The 22021-nt window shown below is 29.7% G+C and overlaps 4 protein-coding genes across 10 annotated transcripts; 2 read left to right on the top strand and 2 right to left on the bottom strand.

Moving 5' to 3' along the window:
• Nucleotides 1–645: 645 nt before the first annotated feature.
• On the bottom strand, nt 646–11578 carry LOC123672516 (zinc finger protein 711-like). 2 transcript variants are annotated; one of them, XM_045606639.1, is made up of 8 exons: nt 11443–11578; nt 11251–11326; nt 10307–10356; nt 7322–10276; nt 7150–7230; nt 3934–6461; nt 2854–2929; nt 646–1878 (listed from the first exon to the last, which is right to left on the bottom strand). In XM_045606639.1, exons 2-4 carry the CDS (start codon nt 11277–11279, stop codon nt 8886–8888), a joined length of 1470 nt encoding a protein of 489 aa, XP_045462595.1. In that variant the 5' UTR covers nt 11280–11326; nt 11443–11578; the 3' UTR covers nt 646–1878; nt 2854–2929; nt 3934–6461; nt 7150–7230; nt 7322–8885. The 2 variants fall into 2 exon arrangements, with proteins under 2 accessions (XP_045462595.1, XP_045462594.1); XM_045606638.1 differs by having other exon boundaries at nt 7322–10356.
• A 116-nt stretch (nt 11579–11694) lies between these two features.
• Nucleotides 11695–14732, top strand: LOC123672517. Its single transcript, XM_045606640.1, has 2 exons — nt 11695–12916; nt 14524–14732. Exons 1-2 carry the CDS (start codon nt 11832–11834, stop codon nt 14546–14548), a joined length of 1110 nt encoding a protein of 369 aa, XP_045462596.1. The 5' UTR covers nt 11695–11831; the 3' UTR covers nt 14549–14732.
• Nucleotides 14733–16078: 1346 nt separating this feature from the next.
• LOC123672520 (zinc finger protein 596-like) lies at nt 16079–19419 on the bottom strand. 5 transcript variants are annotated; one of them, XM_045606642.1, is made up of 3 exons: nt 19321–19419; nt 19065–19137; nt 16079–18180 (listed from the first exon to the last, which is right to left on the bottom strand). In XM_045606642.1, exons 2-3 carry the CDS (start codon nt 19091–19093, stop codon nt 16359–16361), a joined length of 1851 nt encoding a protein of 616 aa, XP_045462598.1. In that variant the 5' UTR covers nt 19094–19137; nt 19321–19419; the 3' UTR covers nt 16079–16358. The 5 variants fall into 5 exon arrangements, with proteins under 5 accessions (XP_045462598.1, XP_045462602.1, XP_045462600.1 ...); XM_045606646.1 differs by having other exon boundaries at nt 19250–19348; XM_045606644.1 differs by having other exon boundaries at nt 19234–19344.
• Nucleotides 19420–19566: 147 nt separating this feature from the next.
• On the top strand, nt 19567–21997 carry LOC123672525 (zinc finger Y-chromosomal protein-like). Of its 2 annotated transcripts, none has more exons than XM_045606653.1 (3): nt 19567–19714; nt 20100–20263; nt 20482–21997. In XM_045606653.1, exons 2-3 carry the CDS (start codon nt 20127–20129, stop codon nt 21548–21550), a joined length of 1206 nt encoding a protein of 401 aa, XP_045462609.1. In that variant the 5' UTR covers nt 19567–19714; nt 20100–20126; the 3' UTR covers nt 21551–21997. The 2 variants fall into 2 exon arrangements, with proteins under 2 accessions (XP_045462609.1, XP_045462610.1); XM_045606654.1 differs by having other exon boundaries at nt 19685–19813.
• The last annotated feature ends 24 nt before the right edge of the window (nt 21998–22021 follow it).

Genomic DNA, 22021 nt, shown 5'->3' on the forward strand with positions numbered 1-22021 from the left:
CTCCTTTACCCTGAAAAGACCAATATCCGTCCGTCATTATATTTCATTAAATCAATATGAACTAAATTGTGATTTCTTGTGAAAGTTTACTGTTTCTCAAATCATTATTTCATTTTTAAACGCCGACAGTCGGCGGGAATTCGAACAATTCTGAAGAGCGGCACCTTACAGAACCCTGTAAGTTCTAGCCAAAGGAATATTTCAAAAAATTTGAAAAAAAATCTAATCAGTGCACATACCAAGCTTTTTTGGCATCTTAGCCATCTCATTACGCACAATAATTATATAAACATAGAACTCCATAATATTTACAACTTATTCTTATACAACATACTGTATAAATGGTGTGAACTTGCTTGCCAGTATTGCGATAACCGAACCAAGTTTCTGATCCCAGGGACATGTATCAAAGTTCTAATTTCGCGATCGGAATTTATTACCTATTAGTATACAAACATTTTTCCATGACCTTGATATAAGAGCAAGGGATGGGTGTCTCATCACAAAGATTACCATTTTTTCAAGGTAATTTTCTTTCAATGTAGTTCTAATTTTCAATTCCAGTCCGACCGTTAAAACTTAGCATAGAATGATTTTATATTGATTACAATCAAAGGCTCAAATTTATAAAATGAAAGCTAATAATAAAATAAAAAATATATATATTAGAAACAAGCTCTATACAATCTCATTTTATTTTATATACATTATGGTTGGTTGAATCTGATTTGATGTATTTTTAAAACATTATTTAAATGGTACAAATCAATATGACATTCAATTACTTCATAATTAGATGAAAACATTTTATAGACTAAGCTTAATCACCTATCTTCAGTTTTACATAAACAGAATCTATATATTATTTCATTATCATTTTCTAATTTTTAGCATAATTATGTTCATTGAAAATCAAAGTTTTAGTGTAATCATGTTCATTGAAGTGGATCGAGTTTATATGTTGTTTTAATACCATTTTTTCATTTGTAATGTACTCACATAGGTGGCACTTATGTTGTTCCAATTCTAAATGAACTGACCTCAAATGTTGTTTAAGATTTTTTTTGAAATTTGTAACGTAATCACACAGATGACACTTGCGTACGTTCAAATTTGAATGATTTGAATGATAAGCATCTATATGTCTTCTGAGACTCCCTCTCAGATTTGCAGCATAATCACACAGGTGACACCTATGTTCCTTCAATTTTAGGTGAACGGCATTCATATGTTGTTTGAGATTATTATTCTTAGTTGCAGCAAAGTCACACAGGTGACATTTGTGTTGCTTCAATTTTAAATGAACGGAATTTATATGTTTTTGGAGATCCATTTTCCAATTTGCAGCATAATCACACAGGTGACACTTATGTTCCCTCAAATTCAAATGAACACAATTCATGTGTCGTCTGAGATGCACTTTTTGATTTGAAGCAAAATCACACAGGTGGCACTTATGTTTCTTCAAATTCAAATGAACATAATTTATGTGTTGTTTGAGATTCACTTTACGATTTGTAGTATAATCACACAGGTGACACTTAACTTGAATGAACTCTATTTATGTGTCGATTGAGTTTCACATTCTGATTCGTAACATAATCACATAAGTGACACTTGTGTTGCTTCGTATTTGAATCAATTGGTTCTTTATAAAATTGGGGTTTTTTTTTTGTTTTTGAATTGCTCATGAATTTCATGAATTCACCATGGAACCCATTGTGTTTGGAAAAAGGTTTCATGGGATTTCCATTAACATTTTCTAAGTGTACTGTTTTCTCATGAACCTCTTTCTCATCAATGAATTGTCCAACGATATTTTCCATTTTTTCTAAAATAATTTCGAAGTTCTTTTCAAATTCGGAACTATCAATATTTCTGAAACAAATGAAACCATGATAATGTTAATATAATTAATAGCTTTTATCAATTTAAATATAATATTTGATGATTCATACTAATGGTAATATTCAACCTGTCTCAATTTTATGTCAACACATTTTTACAGTCACTTAACTGATTAAAAGTATAATTATATATTTATCGTATGTATTTTGGCTGTGTACTTGAGTATGTGATAATAATAATTTTTATTATTGTTATCATAATAATAATAATTTTTATTATTATTATATATGTATAACAAGCTTGATACTCCAATTAGGATTCAAAATCACTTTATGTATTTAAAATGAGGTTGAAAGATTTTTTAGTTAAGATGGCAAGGTCCCAATGAGGAACTGTCTGATCATACCTGTATTACTTCAACATCCAATTGAAAGTTCCTCAACGTGAAAAAATAAATACCATCCATTCACAAAAATCATTTGTAAAGACTCATTTTCAAGGTGATAGTAACTATCGCTGGAACTGTAACCATATAAACAACTTGATAGTTACTATCACCTTAAAAATAAGTCTTAAAGCATTCATTCAAGTCCTGACAAAATTCAAAATTAGTTATTTTTAGCGGTTTTAATATAATTACTAACTACTGTCAGTTTTGAACCGATTCACTATTCAAATGAAGCACAAGTGGTAGCAAAGTACTAATGAATTTCATTAGATCATATAACCTCAAGGATTTGTTTTATGCATTTCTAAATCACTAGGTATGGAAAATTTCAAGTAATTTGAAGGCAATATTCCATTTTGTATATTGATTCATTGTGAAGGCTTCACTCTGCTTTCACAGGGAATAAATTCAATTGCTTTTTCATTTTACAATTATATTTTGATGAATAATTATAGATTCTATGACTGGGTGTTCATACACTACATTATACACTTTGAACAAATCGTGTTCAGGTGTCTCTTGAGTCAAAGAAAACATATTCTCACTAAAATACTTACTCATCATTTTTCGCAACTTCCATTCTAAAGCAATGCATATAATAAAACTCCTGTGCACAGGGCTCTTCGAGAAATTCTGAAATAATAATATGGAAACTTCAAAATAACATAATGGAATAAAAATGTAAACACATATGAAAAGGGATTTTAGAACCAGGACAAAATTCAACTCAACATTTGGAAATGATTAATAATAATTATACAGGGTGTCTCATTTAAAAGTGTCCGACTTCAATAACTCAACAACGAATCAGAATTTGTGAAAGCACTCAGACAGGTCGGTTTTTAATGACAGGGGACATGATCTGGGATACAAAGCTTGTTTCTACTAACAACCCCCTGGAGAGGGTTGCAACCCCATCAGGAATTTGAATAGGGAAAGTAGGTAGTTTTGTAGCACAAATGTATGCATGGATTCAAATTCGTATGAACCTGCAGTTTGTGTTCTATAACGTGAATAATCACAAAGTTACAGGGTGTTTTTTATGGAATTATGGTACCGATAAAACTAAATGAAACAGAGATGTTCTAATTGATCGTATAATTTCTACTGGCCAATGCCTAAAGTAAACAGGGTCAGACTTATGCAAAACGTTAAGTCAAGCTTACCGATGCAAAACCGTTGCATGCAATTTAATGGCGAGGACTAAAAGCATTTGCGGTAAATTTTTACTAATACTCATTGTTAAAAATTTTTCTTTCAATAGAAATTTATACGATCAATAAGAACATCTCTGTTTCATTTAGTTTTATCGTTACCATAATTCCATGAAAAATACCCTGTAACTTTGTGAATATTCACTTTATTAGAACACAAACTACAGGTTCATACAAATTTGAATTCATGCATACACTTATGCTTCAAAACTACTCACATTCAAATTCCCCTCTCTCCAGGGGTAAAAACAAGCTTTGTATACCAGATCATGTCCTCCTGTTATCAAAAATCGACCCGTCTTAGTGTTTTCACAAATTCTGATTCGTTGTTGAGTTATTGAGAGTTGGCACTTTTAAATGAGACACGCTGTAAAGTCCTTCAAGAAAATTTCAATTAGTGAAAAAAAACATAATAAAACTTACTTATTTGATGTTGATATTCGATTTATGTAGAATATAAAAAAAAATTCTGTCTTGAGACACCACTATCTATGTAATTAATGAATATTTTTAAGGTTAGGTTAATATGCATCATAGAAAAGTAGAATCATAGAATATTATATCATATATGATATTAGGTCTATGCAGAACTTCCTATCTATGAATAAACCAAAGATTAATCTTTGGAATAAACAGTGTGAACTTGCTATCGACATTGCGTAGTCAGAACCACCGAAGATACCCGAACCCGGCCCAGTGGCGTGTATTTGAAAAAACGCACATTTTAGTTGAACTTGAAGCTTATGATTTTGAACACCCCTTTTTGATTAGAGACTTATTTTATTATATTATAAGTAAATGATTCACGGGATATTGGTTATCCATACTCGAAATTTCATCTTTCTAGGATTCCAAGTTTGTCATAATTTTCTTAAATTATTATATATTTACTAAATGTTTATTAACTAGCTTATTACATTATTGATCAATAATTGTTTAATAAATTTTTAACAATTATGATATTAGAAAACTATATGGAATCTCATTTTATAAACTTCATGATTGTTTGGATAGTAATAATATGTAAAACCAATAAATTACATATCACATCAAAATAAATATAATTTTCACTGTTCATCAGAAACTTCCATTCATTATTAACTTTTCTCTTACTCATATTTCAAGAATTTTGAGTAGTCGCAAAAGAATCACTTCAAACTTTATACATATGAAATGAATCTATACGACATGATATTTATAATGTACATACCTCGAACAAACTTGATAAATGATAAATGAAAAAAATTTGTGTAACCTGTTTAATAATAGAACACCAACATCTACCCACATCTGTTAATTAATGGTAAGAAACTAACTCAAGTGAAGCAAACTAAATACTTGGGATTGATCAAATGATTAATTAAAATGTAAAATCAATAATTTTAAAAATTTAATTTTAATTCAACTATAGTAACAAAAAATTTTTGAATGATAGTTTTATTTTCAAATAAATGAATAAAAATAAATACATATGTTGTTTTATTTCTGATTTTGGGCGTAATTATGCTGTCTTAACACCATAAGTGATGACTTATAGTTCTTAGTTAGTTATAGTTTTTTTCAATTTTGAAAGACCTGTACCTATACATTCTTTATAGTAATTTTCTATTATTATAATCATTTGAATAACCTTTATTGATCCTATAAGACATACCAATATGTTTGAGGCAAGTCAATTTTTTTGTAGCAAATCACACAAGTGACGCTTATGATACTTCAAATTTAAATGAACAGAATATAATACAGATATGGTGTTTGAGACACCCTTTTTAATTTGAAGAATTATACAATTGTGAATTGATTTTATATGTTGCTTGAGATTCGTTATCAAATTTACATCAAAATCACACAAGCGACACTAATGTTCCTTTAAATGTACTGAATCTATATGCTGTTCGAGAGTGGTTTTATTATTTGAAGCATAATCACACATGTGACAATTATTTTGTTTCAATTTTAAATGAACTTCATTTATATGTTTTTTGAGATATCTTTTCTGATATGTAGTATAGTCACACAGGTGACACTCATGTTCCTTCAAATTCGAATGAACAGAATTAATATGTTGATTAAGATACTTTTTAAGATTTCCCGCATATTCGCACAGGTGACACTTATATTCCTTCAAATTGAAATGGACTGAGCTTATATGTTGTTTCAGGGTTTTTTTCAGATTCGCGTCATAATCACACAGGTGACACTTATGTTGTTTCAGTTTTAAATGAACTGAACTTATATGTCGTTTTAGTAATTTTTTATAATTTGTAGCGAAATCGCACAAGTGACACTTATGTTCTTTCAATTTTAAATGAACAGAATTTATATGTAGTTTTAGATCAGTTTGGTTATTTGTAGCATAATCACACAAGTTACACTTATGTTTCTTTAAATTCAAATGAACTGAATCTATATGTTCTTTGAGATGAGCTTTCTGATTCGTGGCATAATCACACAGGTTACATTCATGTTCCTTCAAATTTAAATGAACTGAATCTATATGATATTTGAGAGTGGTTCTCCTATTTGCAGCATAATCACACAGGAGACACTTATGTTCCTTTAACTTTAAATGGACTGAATTTATATGTTCTTGGAGATTTACTTTTCGATGTGATGCAAAATCACACAGGTCACACTTATGTTGTTTTAGTTTTAAATGAAATGAATATATATGCCGCTTAAGTAATATTTTCGAATTTGCAACATAATCACACAGATGGCATTTATGTTCCTTCAAATTTGAGTGAAGTATATGTTGGGGTGGTTCTAATGTTTTTGAAGAACCATCATGAACATCTTTGTGACTCAAGTCATTTCCATTAATATTTTCTAAGTATACTGTCCTCTCATGAATTCCAATGTCATCAGTGAATTGTTTGGCAATATCTTCTATTTTTGCCGAATGATTCTTGAAATCCTTTCCAAATTCTGTATAGTCTTTTCCATTAACCCTGAAATAAAAAGTTTTTTAATTTTTCCCAGCTAAAACGATGCTTCAGTTGAAATAAAATCAAAACAACAAATTTGCTCAGAAATGAATGAGAATTCTAAAAATAATTTTTATTTCAAAAGAAAGCAGAGGCATACCTTTTTTTTGTAAACAACACCTACATATACAGTAATGTTTGGATAATCCAAGCTCTGGATAATACGAAGTACCCTATAACCCGAACGGCTCCAATTGGTAAAATAATAATGATAATAAAGTTTATTTGCTGATATGATATGATATGTATTGTCCGAAAAACCTGAACTCGGCAATCCGAACCGAAGAATTGCATCCAGAAAATTTGATTCCTTTGAGTGAGTTAGGAAAAGGAGCAAATCAAGAAGTTGACTTGGTAAGATAAAACAGAAATTCAAAAACGGGCACAAGGTGATGACAAAGATAATTGTGACACACACACAAAATTGCTGAAGTCAAGCTCTTATTGGGAATATTTTCGGTTGCTTTTTCATTTCTGAAGTTAAACAAACATTATTCATTGATTCTGCAACTAGGGGAGTTCATGCATTAGATCATCCACCTTGAAGAACTTGTATTCACCATTTTCGACTAAATTCAATCACACTATGTACCTCTTGATTAGAAGAAAACATATTTTCACTAAATTATATACGATTAAGATAAGTACTTACTCATCAATTTTATTTGTCTCGAATTTCATTCTTGAACAGTACTTATAATACAACTTCCGTGCATGTGGCTTTCGATAAATACTAAAATCATAATATGGGAAGTTTAAAAGAACATAATTAGGTAGTGCATCAAGAAACATTTTATTTCATAAAAAAAGAGAATAAAACTTACTACTTCGATGTACGTCCTATTCGATTTATGTAGAATATAATAAACAATATTGTTTTGAGATACTTTCAACTGAAATTAATTAATTTCAGGCTAAGGTTAATTTACTTCAATTCATAGAGAAATGAATTTATTTGTCTATACGTCAAATGATGAATGATGTGAACTTGCTGCCGGCATTGCGTTGCTAGAACCACCGAAGATTCTCGAACGAATGTCTGGACCCAGTGGCGTATATCACACAACTATTGTGGTTTTATCGTAATTTAACAAAATATACCAATGATAAATAAATTCATAAAAGTTGATCGGTTAATCGTTTACATATGAGATATTGAACTGAAATACGAATTGGTGGTTGTAAGAGGCGTAAAAATAAAATTTTGTTGCACTTCCCATATCCATGTATCTGAAGATTCAATATATTTCATAAAAATTAATTTGCATGATGAGTGTACGGGGTCTTACAATAAAAACGAGAAATGAGTAGTGACCAACACACTTGTAAATAGAGCCTGACATATATGTGAGTCAAAATATATTGAGGAGAAATGGAAACACTTAAGACAATACTTATGATCGGAAGGTTGTATCTCGGAATAAATCGAACGATTCTTAAAGAAAAAAAGATTCTTAAACACTAGAGAACAGAGATAGGATCACAGAGTACTCCAAAAATAATTTTTAACGGGAGAACACACCTCCCCTCTTAATTGACTGACAAAATAGGTAAACTTATTAAAAGACATAACATGAATCAACACAAAAACTGGGACAAGTGCTACAAAATTGATCCTTTTTCTAAAACTGATGGTCAAATATTTTCAAGGAAGCAATTCAGGAATGTTAAAGAAAAATACTTCTTTTAATAATCTGAAACATTGGTGTCGTTTTTTTTACATTCTTATACGTTATGATCCTTCAAATTTGAATGAACTGAATACATACAAGATACGAATTAAATCAAGTATGACCCTAAGCTAGGAAATAAATTAATAATGCGAACATAAATCAAGATTTTCTAAAACAAAAAGAATTGAGAATGGATTTTATAAAAAACTACATTTTCATTTTATTTATTTATTTAAATGATAATGAATGTTCCAACATTCTCTTGAATTAATATATTCATCAAATGGTCATTAACTATCTTATCACATTATTAAACAATAATTGTTCAAAAAATTATAAACATTTATAATATAAACAAACTTTTTACAATCTAATTTTATAAACTTAATGATTGTGTAGACTGTAATAATGAGACTTATAATCAAAATGAATAAATTAAATATATTAACCAACAATTTACTGTTCATCAGAAAATTTTATTTACTGTTAACTCTTTTTCAGTCATATTCAAGCATTTTGAGTGATCCCAAAAGAAACATTTCAGACTTTATTTACATGAAAGGAATCTATATGGCATTTTGAACATCGATATTGAAAGCACTGTTGCTGCATAATCACATATGTTGATTCAATTTTAAATAAACAGAATATAGATGTTTTGGGAGATACTTTCATAATTTACATTGGAATCGAAAAGATTGCATCCATTGTGCATTTATTCTAAATGGACAAGATCTATATCTTGTTTTATTACCATGTTCTGATTTTCGGCATAATCATGCTCATTGAAATGAATCGAATCTTCATGTTTTGAATTTTCGGTTAACACATGTTGCCCCATATCTGAATCATTAGAATTTACATGATTGAGATTTACATGAACTGAATCTATATGTTGTTCGATTAATTGTTTATTATTTGTAGCATAATCACAAGTGTGACACTTATGTTCCTTCAAATGTAAATGAACATGATTTATATGTTGTTTGATTGAATATTTATAGTTTGTAGCAAAATCACACAGGTGACACTTATGTTTCTTCAAATTGAAATGAACAGCATCAATATGTTGTTTGAGAAAAACTTTCTGATTTGTAGCATAGTCACACAGGTGGCACTTATGTTCCTTCAAATTGAAATGTACTGAATCTATATGTAGTTTGAGACTAGCTTTCTGATTTGTAGCATAATCACACATGTGACACTTATATTGCTTCAAATTTAAATGAGCTGAATTTATATGTTGGTCAAGCATTTCTTTACGATTTACAGCATAATCACATAGATGACACTTATGTGTCTTCAAATTTAAATGAACAGCATCAATATGTCTTTTGAGATTCTGTTTCTGATTTGCAGCATAACCACACAGGTGGCATTTATGTCCTTTCAATTTCAAATGAACTGAATCTATATGTTGTTTTAGTAATTGTTTAATATTTGTAGCATAATCACACATGTAACACTTATGTTCCTTCAAATTTAAATGAACTGAATTTACATGTTTCATGAGATTGCCTTTATGGTTTGCAGCATAATCACAGAGGTGACACTTATGTTTCTTCAATTTCAAATGAACAGAATCTATATGTTGTTTGAGATGCACTTTTCTGTTAGTAGCAAAATCACACATATCACATACATGTTTCTTCAATTTGTAATGAACAGCTGCAATATGTTGTTTGATTAAATTTTTATAGTTTGAAGCATAATCGCACAGGTGACACTTATGTTCCTTCAAATTGTAATGAACAGCTGCAATATGTTGTTTGACAAACACTTTCTGATTTGCAGCATAGTCACACAGGTGACACTTATGTTCCTTCAAATTGAAATGAACTGAATCTATATGTAGTTTGAGACAAGCTTTCTGATTGGTCGCATAATCACACAGGTGACACTCATGTTCCCTCAAATTTATATGAACAGAATTTACATGTTGTTTGAGCGTTCTTTTTTGTTTTGTAGCATAATCACACAGGCGGCAGTGATGTTTCTTCGTATTTGAATAAGAAGATTCATCACATAATTTGGGTGATTCTTTTATATTCAAAGAATCATCATCATTTTCCAAGTCTACAATCCTCTCATGAACTTCATTCTCATCAATGAATTGTTTGGAAATATCTTCATTTTTTTTCAATTGAGACCTGAAGTTCTCTTCAATCTCTGAACACTCAACAGTTCTGAAACAAAATAAACCATGATAATTTAAATACATTTATTATACTATTGATTTGTCAATGAATCTCATTGTCATCAGTGAGTCAAACCGTATCATTTGAAACAATTTACGGCTATCAGATATACCGACATTCCTAAAGAAATCTCTCATGCTTTTCTACCAAAAAATGTTTTTCAATTGATAAAAATATAAGTTAAATCTACAGATGTTAACGAGAGGCAGTATTACAAATGGTTCTTCTTTGTTCCCGGAAATGGGAAAATTTTCTCCTGATTTTGTTGAAAATACAATATCCACCTTATAATTGAATTAAAAAATCTGCTGTCGAATGCTTTTATCAAAAAAGTGGATTACTAGTTAAGCCCTAACCAAATTCAAAATGAATGATTTCTTAGGTAGTTATTTCTGTTTTGAGCTAACTCATTTAACTCTACTACATCTACTATCCTTATAGAAGCAAAGTAGGTAGAAATGAACTGTATTTTGATCATATATAAACATTTCCAACTCAAAAGATTTCATGATATGAATATTCAATGTGAAGGTTGCCAATCAGCTTTTACTAAGGAATCGAGTTGCTTCATCATTTCTCAAGGTTATATTCACTATTTGTTGAAAAATTATAGATTATGTAACTATAAAGGCGCCCATACACCAGGCTCTTTAGAAGATGGCTTCCAGTCTATTTACATTCAGGCAGATCGACTGTACATCAAAGACTGAACTTGACTGCTCAACTGGAAGGTGTCTCGAATGCTCAAAAACGAGAGCCTGGTTTAAGAATATGCATTACATTTTTCACCCTAATGAAATTACTTCCAACTAAATTTAATCATATCAGATACCTTTGAAAAAGTATGTTCTTTCTGAAATATGTATATAAAAAGGTACTTACTTATCTATTTCATTTGATTCCGCATTCATTTTGGAACAATATATATGACTCTACTCCTATTACGTACACCAAAATCCTAAAATATTAATAATATAGTGAAGGAATGAGAATGGAGGTTTTGAAAAAAATATCAAAAAGAAATAAAGAAAAATTAATCATCATTATTTCATGAAGTTAGGAAATAAATCTTACTATTTAGCAGATTCTTTCGAGAATTCGTGATTCAATTCAGATGGTTTTTTCATATTAATAAACACTCCAAACCCCAAAATATGACAAATCAATATTTCATTAATCTATGATTTCTTTTAGGTTAGATGAATTCATAGAGTAATAAAACTCTAATTTCATCATAGAACTAAATCACATATAGATATTAGGTCTATGCGTGCGCCTAAAAAAAAATTTTAGGCGGGAAGACTCCATGACAATTTTTTATAATCAAATATCAATTATCGTGGAAAGATGCAATCTTATTTCATCCATAGATAGGTAGATAATTTCATTACCTTTCTGTATTTTGATTAGGGCACTAATATAGCTGTGATTGATTAATAGATACTGACTTGTTAGTTTGAATTATGGATCCTGTTAGTTTTTCTGGAGACGACGATAATATAATTGAATTCCAAAAAAATACCTTGAAATTCAAAAAGGAACAAGAAAAGAGATGGACATCATTTTTTTCGAAACATTCAGTTGATATGAACCTGGAGCCTATTCCATCTGTTGGTATATATGAAGTCCGAAATGACTTCGATTCAAAAAGCGAAGAGAACTCCTCAGTTGACCAATCTGACGAAAAAATTGAACGCAAAAACAATGTAGAAGTAACAAATGTGAGTAAAAAAAATAGAAAAAACTGGTTTCCTAAAAAAGTACCTACAGTCTTAAGAGTAAATGATGAAAAAACTGATTCCTTACTTGAGCAGTCTGAAGAAATAATTGAATCAGAAAGTCATGAAGTACTTGAAAATATTGAAACCATCAAGAAAAATAAACTACCTAAAATAATTCCTAAAGTTGAAATAATAGGGTCAGATATATTACCAGGCAATGCAATTGAAAAAAGCAATACAAACTGCTTTATTGTCGAACAATCGAAAGGAATAATTGAAACTGAAAGCAATGACGGAGAAAATGTAGGAAAAGAGAATAATAAAACGGAGGTCTGTCAAATGATATCTACACTTACTAATAGTTATTCTAAAGGATGTGGATATCAATTAAAATTATCAGATAATATGTCAAAAATAGCAATCCAAAAAGTGCTGGTAAATTTTATTGAAGGTGATTTGAAAAGTAGATTAGGATATTATTTTGTTTTCTTATATAGCTCTTGCATACAAAGAGACAAAAATCAGGACCTATGGAGAGATGTATTTGTGAAGGAGTTCATTAAGGTGGGAAAAAAAGTGAATAACAAGGACATTCTTACATACATACAAAGAATTTTTGATCCTGCTAAACCTATAAATTCTAAAGCTCTTATTGATACAATAGAAAATAAATATAAAAGTGAATTAAGATCATATTTTGAAAGAGCATATGATAGTGATCATTCTTCTGATGAGGAAATTTGGAATAAGATACATATGGAATGGAATAGATTGAATAAAGATATTCCTGAAAAATGTCTTTGTGTATATCATAGGCAACTATTTGGGTATGTATTGCTAAACTACTACTATATACAGGGTGTGTCAATAGTATAAGTACTTGATCGGTCGAGAATGATTCCAATTTTGACTAATTCAACATCAGTTAGCGCATAAGCTTAAATTATTTTTGAGCCTACAGGCTGGTCTGAAAGTGGTGAAACACCTTACGCACCATACGTCCCTGGTTTTTCAAATGGCAATGCCGAATTTTCATATCATAATCATGATCTCTAGAAATTCTGATTTCAAAATACCCCACTTGTATCATTTATGTGTGGTACTTTTTTTGAAAAATTTCATGATTATATTATAATGGTTTAAACTAAAGATCTTGAAAACCGTTCAAGATAATTGATAATTGTTTTGAATTCCCGAAAAGTTTTCAAGTCTTCTGCAAATTTACGGATCAGTCTACAGGGGGTCCAAAAGTCACTGCAATTTTTGAAAAATGACCTTTGAAGAATTTCAATACCTAAGTCCATTTTTTCATGCGCCCAATTTTTTTTCATTTCTGATAGCCTATTTCTTTTTTTGTCTAGTTGTGTCTAAGATGAATTATTTTCAAATTGCTTCTCATTTCATGTTTCTTACTGGGGGTGGTAGTATACTTTTCACACATACAATTTCACAGGGATAAGATTACTTAATATCTACTAGTAATATCAATGAAATATAAGCGAAATCGAAGAAATCATCAAAATAATTGAAAATATTTTGAAAAAATGAAATTAAGATCTCTTGAAATAATAGAACATAGTCTGAATATTTTCATCTGAAAAAATCTCATTAATATTTATCGCTCATATGATCTGTTCAGATGTCTGCAAACTCTTTTAATAATTTCAATATGATTGTGAAAAAAGTTTGCTAACATCTGAGCAGATCATATGAGAGATGAATATTGAATTTTTAAAGTTTGTGTTGTCAACTCTTTGCTATGTTGCTGATGTTCTTCTTCTTCTTCCTTATTCTTAAGACCATGTCTTGTCATCTCTTGTTCATCCAGCCTCTTGCGATGTGGACGTCCAACTCTCATACCATCTCTTTGGTGGTCGGCCGGGTTGCTGATGTACTTATTCTAATTGTGGATATTTATTTTATTCCTAATAAGAATTGATTTTGGTGGTTTTCAATTAAATTTCCATGTGTTATATTCATGTTCATTGGCATTTATTCTATTTTTTTATTTTAATTCAAAATAATCATTTAATAATGAATTTTATAGTGTACAATCAAATGTTTGTGATACAATCTCAAAATTTGTTTTGTAATCAATAAAAGGTTTATTTTAACAGTCTGGCAATGACAATTTCCTTCAATCGCTGACATCTTGCTATTGATAAAATAAAAAAAATTAACTCCTGTATTTCTTGGCATCTTAGTCTATATTCTCCATTTTGAATGATATCTCGAGATTATTTATATTTATTATTCAAAGAGAATATGGTTAATTAAAATGAATAACTCTCTTCATGATATCTACTTGAAGCTATAACAAAAATCATTCTGCAAAACTCAGGAAACACTTAATTTTTTTGATGAACCAAATGACCTCAAAAGTTGAAAATGATAAGTTTGTACATACAATAAAATATTCTGTTTTTTTTTTCAGTCCTATCTCAATCATGAATTCTTAATTTTTATTGATGTTATAATGGATGCTTATAAATGTTGAAAGAGTAATACAAACACATTTATCTCAAGCAAGTGATGAAAATTCAAAACGACTTCTTCCGAGTGAGGATCATATAATGAAGAAAGAAGTTTAAGGCCTAAACTGTAGTATAATGTTTAAAATAAAACTTCATTTTTTAATTATTATTTATGGTATTAACCTCGTTCCTTCTGTTTATCAATTAATACTGAAATCGTTCCTCAAATCCTCTTATTTATAAAAAAAAGCCAATTCCTTCAATGACACCGTACTAATTTGAATGACAATTTATTTGTTTGGATTCCGAACACTGACAGGAGAACCAAAAATGGCGGTGTGTGACGTCACACTAATAGAGCGTACTGACCTAACCTGTCAATTTTCTTAAAATTTGCCTTCACTTTCATTTTGAAGAAATACATATCATACTACTCGTTCTGTATACCATATGTTATAAGGATTCCATTGACACCCAAAATCTTTTAAAAATCTAATCCATGAATTCCACAAGAAAGAAATTGAAATAGCAAATAAATAAAATGTATTCATCAAATCGTATACGACACACTCAAGAAATTAAAAACATAGGATAACTATTGTTTAATTCAAATGAATGAATTAATTAATTGGAGACTTTGAAATGAAACAGTGTTCAAAAAGGACGAGTAGATATAATTAGTCTTTGGTGAATAATTTCAAGTATTTCAGTGTCTCAATTCATTCACTGTCAAAAACAGATAAAATTCTAGGAGTCCCATAATATTTCAATTAAATGAATATGTACACTCAAAGTTTACTAAGGTATATATATATTTTTTTATATTTTATATATATAACTGCCCGCACCTGCTTCGCACGTTCTGTCAGGCAATATATCCTTAGAATTGTCAAATTTTACCCTATGATTGTTCACTCGGCCTGATGAAAAAGGAAAGGCTTATTTTTCTTTTCCGTGCGATTTTTCCGAAATATTTTGTTGTATAAACCTTCTCATGACATTAATGAACACAACAAAAAAAGAATTATCCAATTTGGTGCAGTCGTTTGAACGTGATCCCCTTACATAATATCCATAGACCCTCTTTTATATATACACAATATGGATAAACTAATTTATGGAGATTCCAAACAAGATCTCAAATGAATATATTTATCAAATGCTCATAACTAGCTCATCAAATTATTAAACAATAATGAATTATTTGATAAATTATCAACATTAATGATATTAACAAACTTGCAATCAAAGTTTATAAACCTTACCTTTCTTTGGATCGTTAAAATAATATGTACATATAATTGATATCGAAAAGTACATGTCACTTCGAAATAATATAATCCGTCACCTACACTTTTCATCAGAAACTCATATTTATTATTAACTTTTCTTCGATTCATATTTCAAAAGCATATTGAGTGGTCGTAAAAGAAACATTACAAACTTTATTTACAAGAGAGGAATCTATATGGAATTTGGAACATTGATATTTGGGAGATTGAAAGCATAATCACATATGTTGCTTCAATTTTAATTATTAATTAAACAGGATATATATATAGATATATGTTGTTGGGAGATACTTTTATAATTTACATTGAAACCAAAGATATGATATCCACACTGCATTTATTCTAAATGCACAGAATCTATATTTTGTTTTATTACCATGTTCTAATTTTCAGTAAAACTATGTTCTTTGAAATTAATCGAATCCATATGATTTAAACTTTTGGTTGAGACATGTTGCTCCATATTTGAATCATTAGAATTCATATGTTGATTAAGATTTTAATTAACTGTTCTGATTTTGGGTGTAACCATGTTCATTGAAATGAATCGAATCTTTGTGTTTCGAATTTTCGGTTGACACATGTTGCTTCATATCTGAATCATTAGAATTCATATGTTGGTTGAGATTTTTATGAACTGAATCTATATGTTGTTCCAATGATTGTTTATTATTTGTAGCATAGTCACACATGTGACACTTACGTTTCTTCAAATTCAAATGAACAGCATCTATATGCTTTTTGAGATTCTCTTTCAGATTTGCAGCATAATTACACAGGTGGCATTTATGTTCTTTCAATTTCAAATGGATTGAATCTTTATGTTGTTCGAGTAATTGTTTATAATTTGTAGCATAATCACACATGTCACACTTATGTTTCTTCAAATTCAAATGGACAGAATCTATATGTTGTTTGAGATGCATTTTCTGACTTGCAGCATAATCACAGAGGTGACACTTATGTTCCTTCAATTTCAAATGAACTGAATCTATATGATGTTTGAGATGAATTTTCTGATTTGCAGCATAATCACACAGGTGACATTTATGTTTCTTCATATTTGAATGTACAGAATTGATATGATGATTGAGAAGCACTTTTCTATTTGTAGCATAATCACACATGTGACACTTGTGTTCCTTCAAATTTAAATGTACATGATTTATATGCTGTTTGATTAAATATTTATAGTTTGTAGCATAATCACACAGGTGACACTTATGTTTCTTCAAATTGAAATGAACAGCATCGATATGTTGTTTGAGAAAAACTTTCTGATTAGCAGCAAAATCACACATATGACATTTATGCTCCTTCAAATTTATATGAACTGAATCTATGTGTCGTTTGAGATTGACATTCTGATTTGCAGCATAATCACACAGATGACACTTATATTGCTTCAAATTTAAATGGGCTGAATTTATATGTTGTTCAAGTAATTCTTTACGATTCACAGCATAATCACACAAGTGACATTTGTGTGTTTTCAAATTTAAATGAACAGAATTAATGTGTCGATTAAGATGCTGTTTCAGATTTGCAGCATAATCACACAGGTGACACTTATGTTCTTTCAATTTCAAATGAACTGAATCTATATGTTGTTCAAGTAATTGTTTATTATTTGTAGCATAATCACACATGTGACACTTATGTCTCTTCAAATTCAAATGAAATGAATTTATATGTTGTTTGAGATTCACTTTCTGATTTGCAGCATAATCACAAAGGTGGCACTTATGTCCTTTTAATTTCAAATGAACAGAATCTATATGTTGTTTGAGATGCGTTTTCGTATTGGCTGCAAAATCACACAGGTGGCATTTAAATTTCTTTATATTCAAATGTACAGAATTAATATGATTATCGAGAAGTGCTTTCCTATTTGCTGCATAATCACACATGTGACACCCATGTTCTTTCACATTGGTATGAACACGTTTTATATGTTGTTTGATTAAATATTTATAGTTTGTAGCATAATCACACATGTGACACTCATGTTCCTTCAAATTTATATGAACAGAATTTACATGTTGTTTTAGTGATCTTTTATGTTTTGTAGCAAAATCACACAGATGACACTTATGTTTCTTCATACTTGAATTGGAAGAATCTTCAAGGAATTTCGGTGATTCTTTTATGTTTAAGGAATCATCATTATTGAAAGGATATATCAAGTCATTTTCAAAAACATTTTCCAACTGCTCTCTCTTCTCATGAACTCCATTCTCATCCATCAATTGTTCAGAGATATGAACAACTTTTTTTTCCAAATGAGTCTTGAAGTTGTCTTCAAGTTCTGAACACTCAATAGTTCTAAAACAAATGGAACCATGATGATTTTATTTCATTTATTTTATTATTATGAAATATGAGGTTAAAGTATTTAACTGAAGTTGTAGTTACAACATTTCAATTTAATTTCCCGCAAACTTAACACAAGATGTCTATAAAAGAATTAATTGATCATGAAAACATAACTTGCTGTTTTTCAGCCATATTTCTCCAAATTCAGCCATAAGAATTGCTACTTCAATATCTATTATTACATTTTTGAGGTGTAACACAAATAATATTCATTTATTAATTTGTTATCATAATTCTTTTTGAATGTAGCTATTGTTTTTATGACTGCTCCGACAAAACTAAATTTGAACAAGGATTTGTCATTAGTGAGTCAAACCTTATAGTATAAGACCATTTTTATGGTCTTCAGATATTGCAAAGTTGCCAAACATTTCTCTCACCTTCTTCTAAGACGAACGATCTTTTTAAGATAAAAATGATCTGAGTGGAATCAATAACAATTCAAAAGTGAAGGTCTTGTTATATTTGAAAACCATAATCAAATGACAAAAATTTTTCTTCTACCATTCATAGCTCTTATCAAAAAAGAGATCTGGATGATTTTGAATCATAGAAAGAATTCATTCTTTTTATCATATTGTTCTTATCAGTAACGATTTTATGCTCAGACTGAGGTCTATATTGAGCTAGCAATCCTTACAGAAAGATTTCAATGAGAACGCTGCCTTTGAGCTTTTACTAGGCAATAATTCAGTTGCTTCTTCATTACTCAAATTGTAAGTCCCTATTTGTTAATCATTGAGCACTAATAGATTATGTGGCTAAAAGAATATGCATTTTTGAGTCCAAGGAAGCATGTTCTTCCAAATATACATATATAGTTAGGTACTCACTTATCCGTTTCATTCGTTTCCACTTTCATTTTGGATCAATACATATGATACTATTTCCACGTATATCGAAATCCTAAAATGTTTATAATATAGTGAAGGAAGGACAAAAGAGATTTCAAAAACAAATCGAATAAAAAAGAAAAACAAAATAAGTAATCTCGATTATTACATAAAAAAAATTTTACTATTTCACAGATTGTTTCGAGAATTTGTGATTCGATTTATAATTATAAGGTTTTTTCATATTGATACGCACTCATGAATCAGGTCTCAGGTCCTAGGAGACACATGACAATTGACAAATTGTTCAGGTTACCCATAAACGCATAGACCTAAATGATATTAGGTCTATGAGGTTACCATTAGTATTCTGTAGTCAAGATCATAGATACACACACTCATATTATATATCCGCATATAAAATATTATAACGAGCTTTCATTGAATTCGTGATCAACAGTGTTCTGGAGAAATTAGTGTAGATTATCTGTGATTACAAGTAGCGCTTAGCTTGACTGGAAAGCATTTATTCTAAGGCTTAGAACAAGTACTCTATGTTCTTAGAGTCAGAACCAGAGCACAGAATAGAGCTCTATTCTGACCAGAGCAAGGCGTTCTTCTATTTCTCTGGTCACAACTCAGAAATCAAGGTATTTGAGGGTTTTGTTTACATAAATTTCTCAAACCACTTTTCGTTTTTTTAAAGAAAAACTCTCCAATACCAGAACAGTATGTTCTAGGAAATAAATGTATGTCCGAATATTAAATGAATAAAATACAAATCATGCCACATTTGTTATATATTTCAATTTTTTCAAGTGCTGTTGTTTCTATTGGATATAATCAGTTATTATAGAATTATGGAAGGAATTGTAGGCCATACTCATGGAAAATATAAAAAATAATTTAACTAATTTATCAAAATTATTTCATCAAAAGAACAACTGAAAATAATTCATTCATCGTATTGAATATGATTGGAATTTCAATATATATCAGTCTGAGTTACTCATTTTATTGGTAATTTATTTTCAGAGAATTCAAATGAAATGATTCAAGAAAATGACAGACAAATCTGAATCATTCTTCAGAGAAGGTACAACTGAAGGAACCAATGACAATTTTATTAATAGGGAAAGACAAAGGGTCAACCGCGATAAACTCTTTGATGAGACCAAAAAATTATTAGTTAACTACAAGTGAGTATTTTCAATTGATCCTGTCCATTACTTGAAATTGTAGGTATATTCAATCCACTAAAAAAAAAATTTCCAGTGTATAAATGGAAGTACAGTTCAGTTTTTCAATTTTGGACTAATCCAGATCTCAATATTCAATTATGTATCTCAAACACAAATTGTAAAATTACTCCCAACATATACAACATTATAGTTTCATACTGTTTGTTCTATTCTAGAGCACAATATGTAGGTGAAGAGACCTCTGCAGGCCTGAAAATCGAAGATTTGGACATAGTTGAAGAATTTATAGATGGAAATGAGATTTACAAGAGAAATTCACATGTTTTTCAATTTGATGCAGTCGAAGAACTTCAAAACATAGATGCAAAGAATGTTTTCTCTCATCCAAAAGAAAATGAATCCTCTAATGTCAATTTAGAAAAGGGCAGTAATTTTTATGAGGATGATATTAATCGGAAAATTGTACTTGATAATCGGGAATATACTTCTGAAAAGATCGAACTCAAGTGTGATAATGATTCAGTTCAGAAGGTTCATCTAAAAGAAAATATCGGAACTGTCAGTCTGAATATAAAGAAACATGAGTGTAATTACTGCGATTATGCTTCAATTCAGAAAAGACGTTTGAGAGAGCATATGGAATCGGTTCATTTGAATATAAAGAGACATAAGTGTCACTTATGTGATTTTGCTTCAGTTCAGAAGGAACACATTAGAGAGCATATAGAAGCGATTCATTTGAAAATAAAAAAACATAAGTGTCCCTCATGTGATTATGTTTCAGTTCGGAATGCACACATTAAGAAGCATATAGAATCAGTTCATTTGAATATAAAGAACCTCAAGTGTGATATATGTGATTATGTAACAGCTCACAAGATGAGTCTCAAAAATCACATAGATTCAGTTCATATGAATATAAAGAAATATAAGTGTCACTTTTGTGATTATGCTTCAGTTAAGAACTGTAACATTAAAACCCACATAGATGGAGTTCATTTGAATATAAAAAAGAATAAATGTCACCTATGTGATTATGCTTCAGTTGAAAAGGGAAACCTCAAAGCTCATATTGCAAGAATTCATTTGAATACAAAGACACATAAGTGTCACCTCTGCGATTACACTTCGTTTCAGAAGAGAACCCTCGATGAACATGCACAAACTGTTCATTTAAATATAAAGGAGCATAAGTGCCACATTTGTGATTATGCTACAGCTCGTAAGAGAAACCTCAAAAGTCATATAGATTCAGCCCATTTCAATAGAAAAAAACATAAGTGAAATAAGTTCATTCCGATAGAATAAATGTGATGTATCAGTTTTTACATGAAACACATATTGGACACATTGAAGAACATAAATAGTTTATAGAAAGAAACATGAGTGCCGATAGAAGAAAACGATAGTAGATTTGATACTACTCCCGAAAAGTCTGTATTGTTGACCAACAGGGAATTATCGAAATAGAAACTCCTTAAAAAATAGTGTAGGCTTTATTTCCACAAAAGGTTCATTTCGTTCTTCGCAAGAAGGGAAAGCAAAATAACTTCATCAACTCTTCAGGAAGGATCAATTTATGTTTTCCAGTAGTTTTGTTGAAATTAGTAATAAGAGAATGCAATAAAAGTCTGTATTCGACCTCAAAGAATGATTCTGCCTAATATCTTTAATTGATGAAATCATGGATCGTTTTAAAGAAATAAACACCCCAAATATTTATAAACTCAATTTCTAAGAAATTCATGAAATCTT

Source organism: Harmonia axyridis, chromosome 2 (genome assembly GCF_914767665.1).
Source record: "Harmonia axyridis chromosome 2, icHarAxyr1.1, whole genome shotgun sequence".
NCBI classification, from domain to species: domain Eukaryota; kingdom Metazoa; phylum Arthropoda; class Insecta; order Coleoptera; family Coccinellidae; genus Harmonia; species Harmonia axyridis.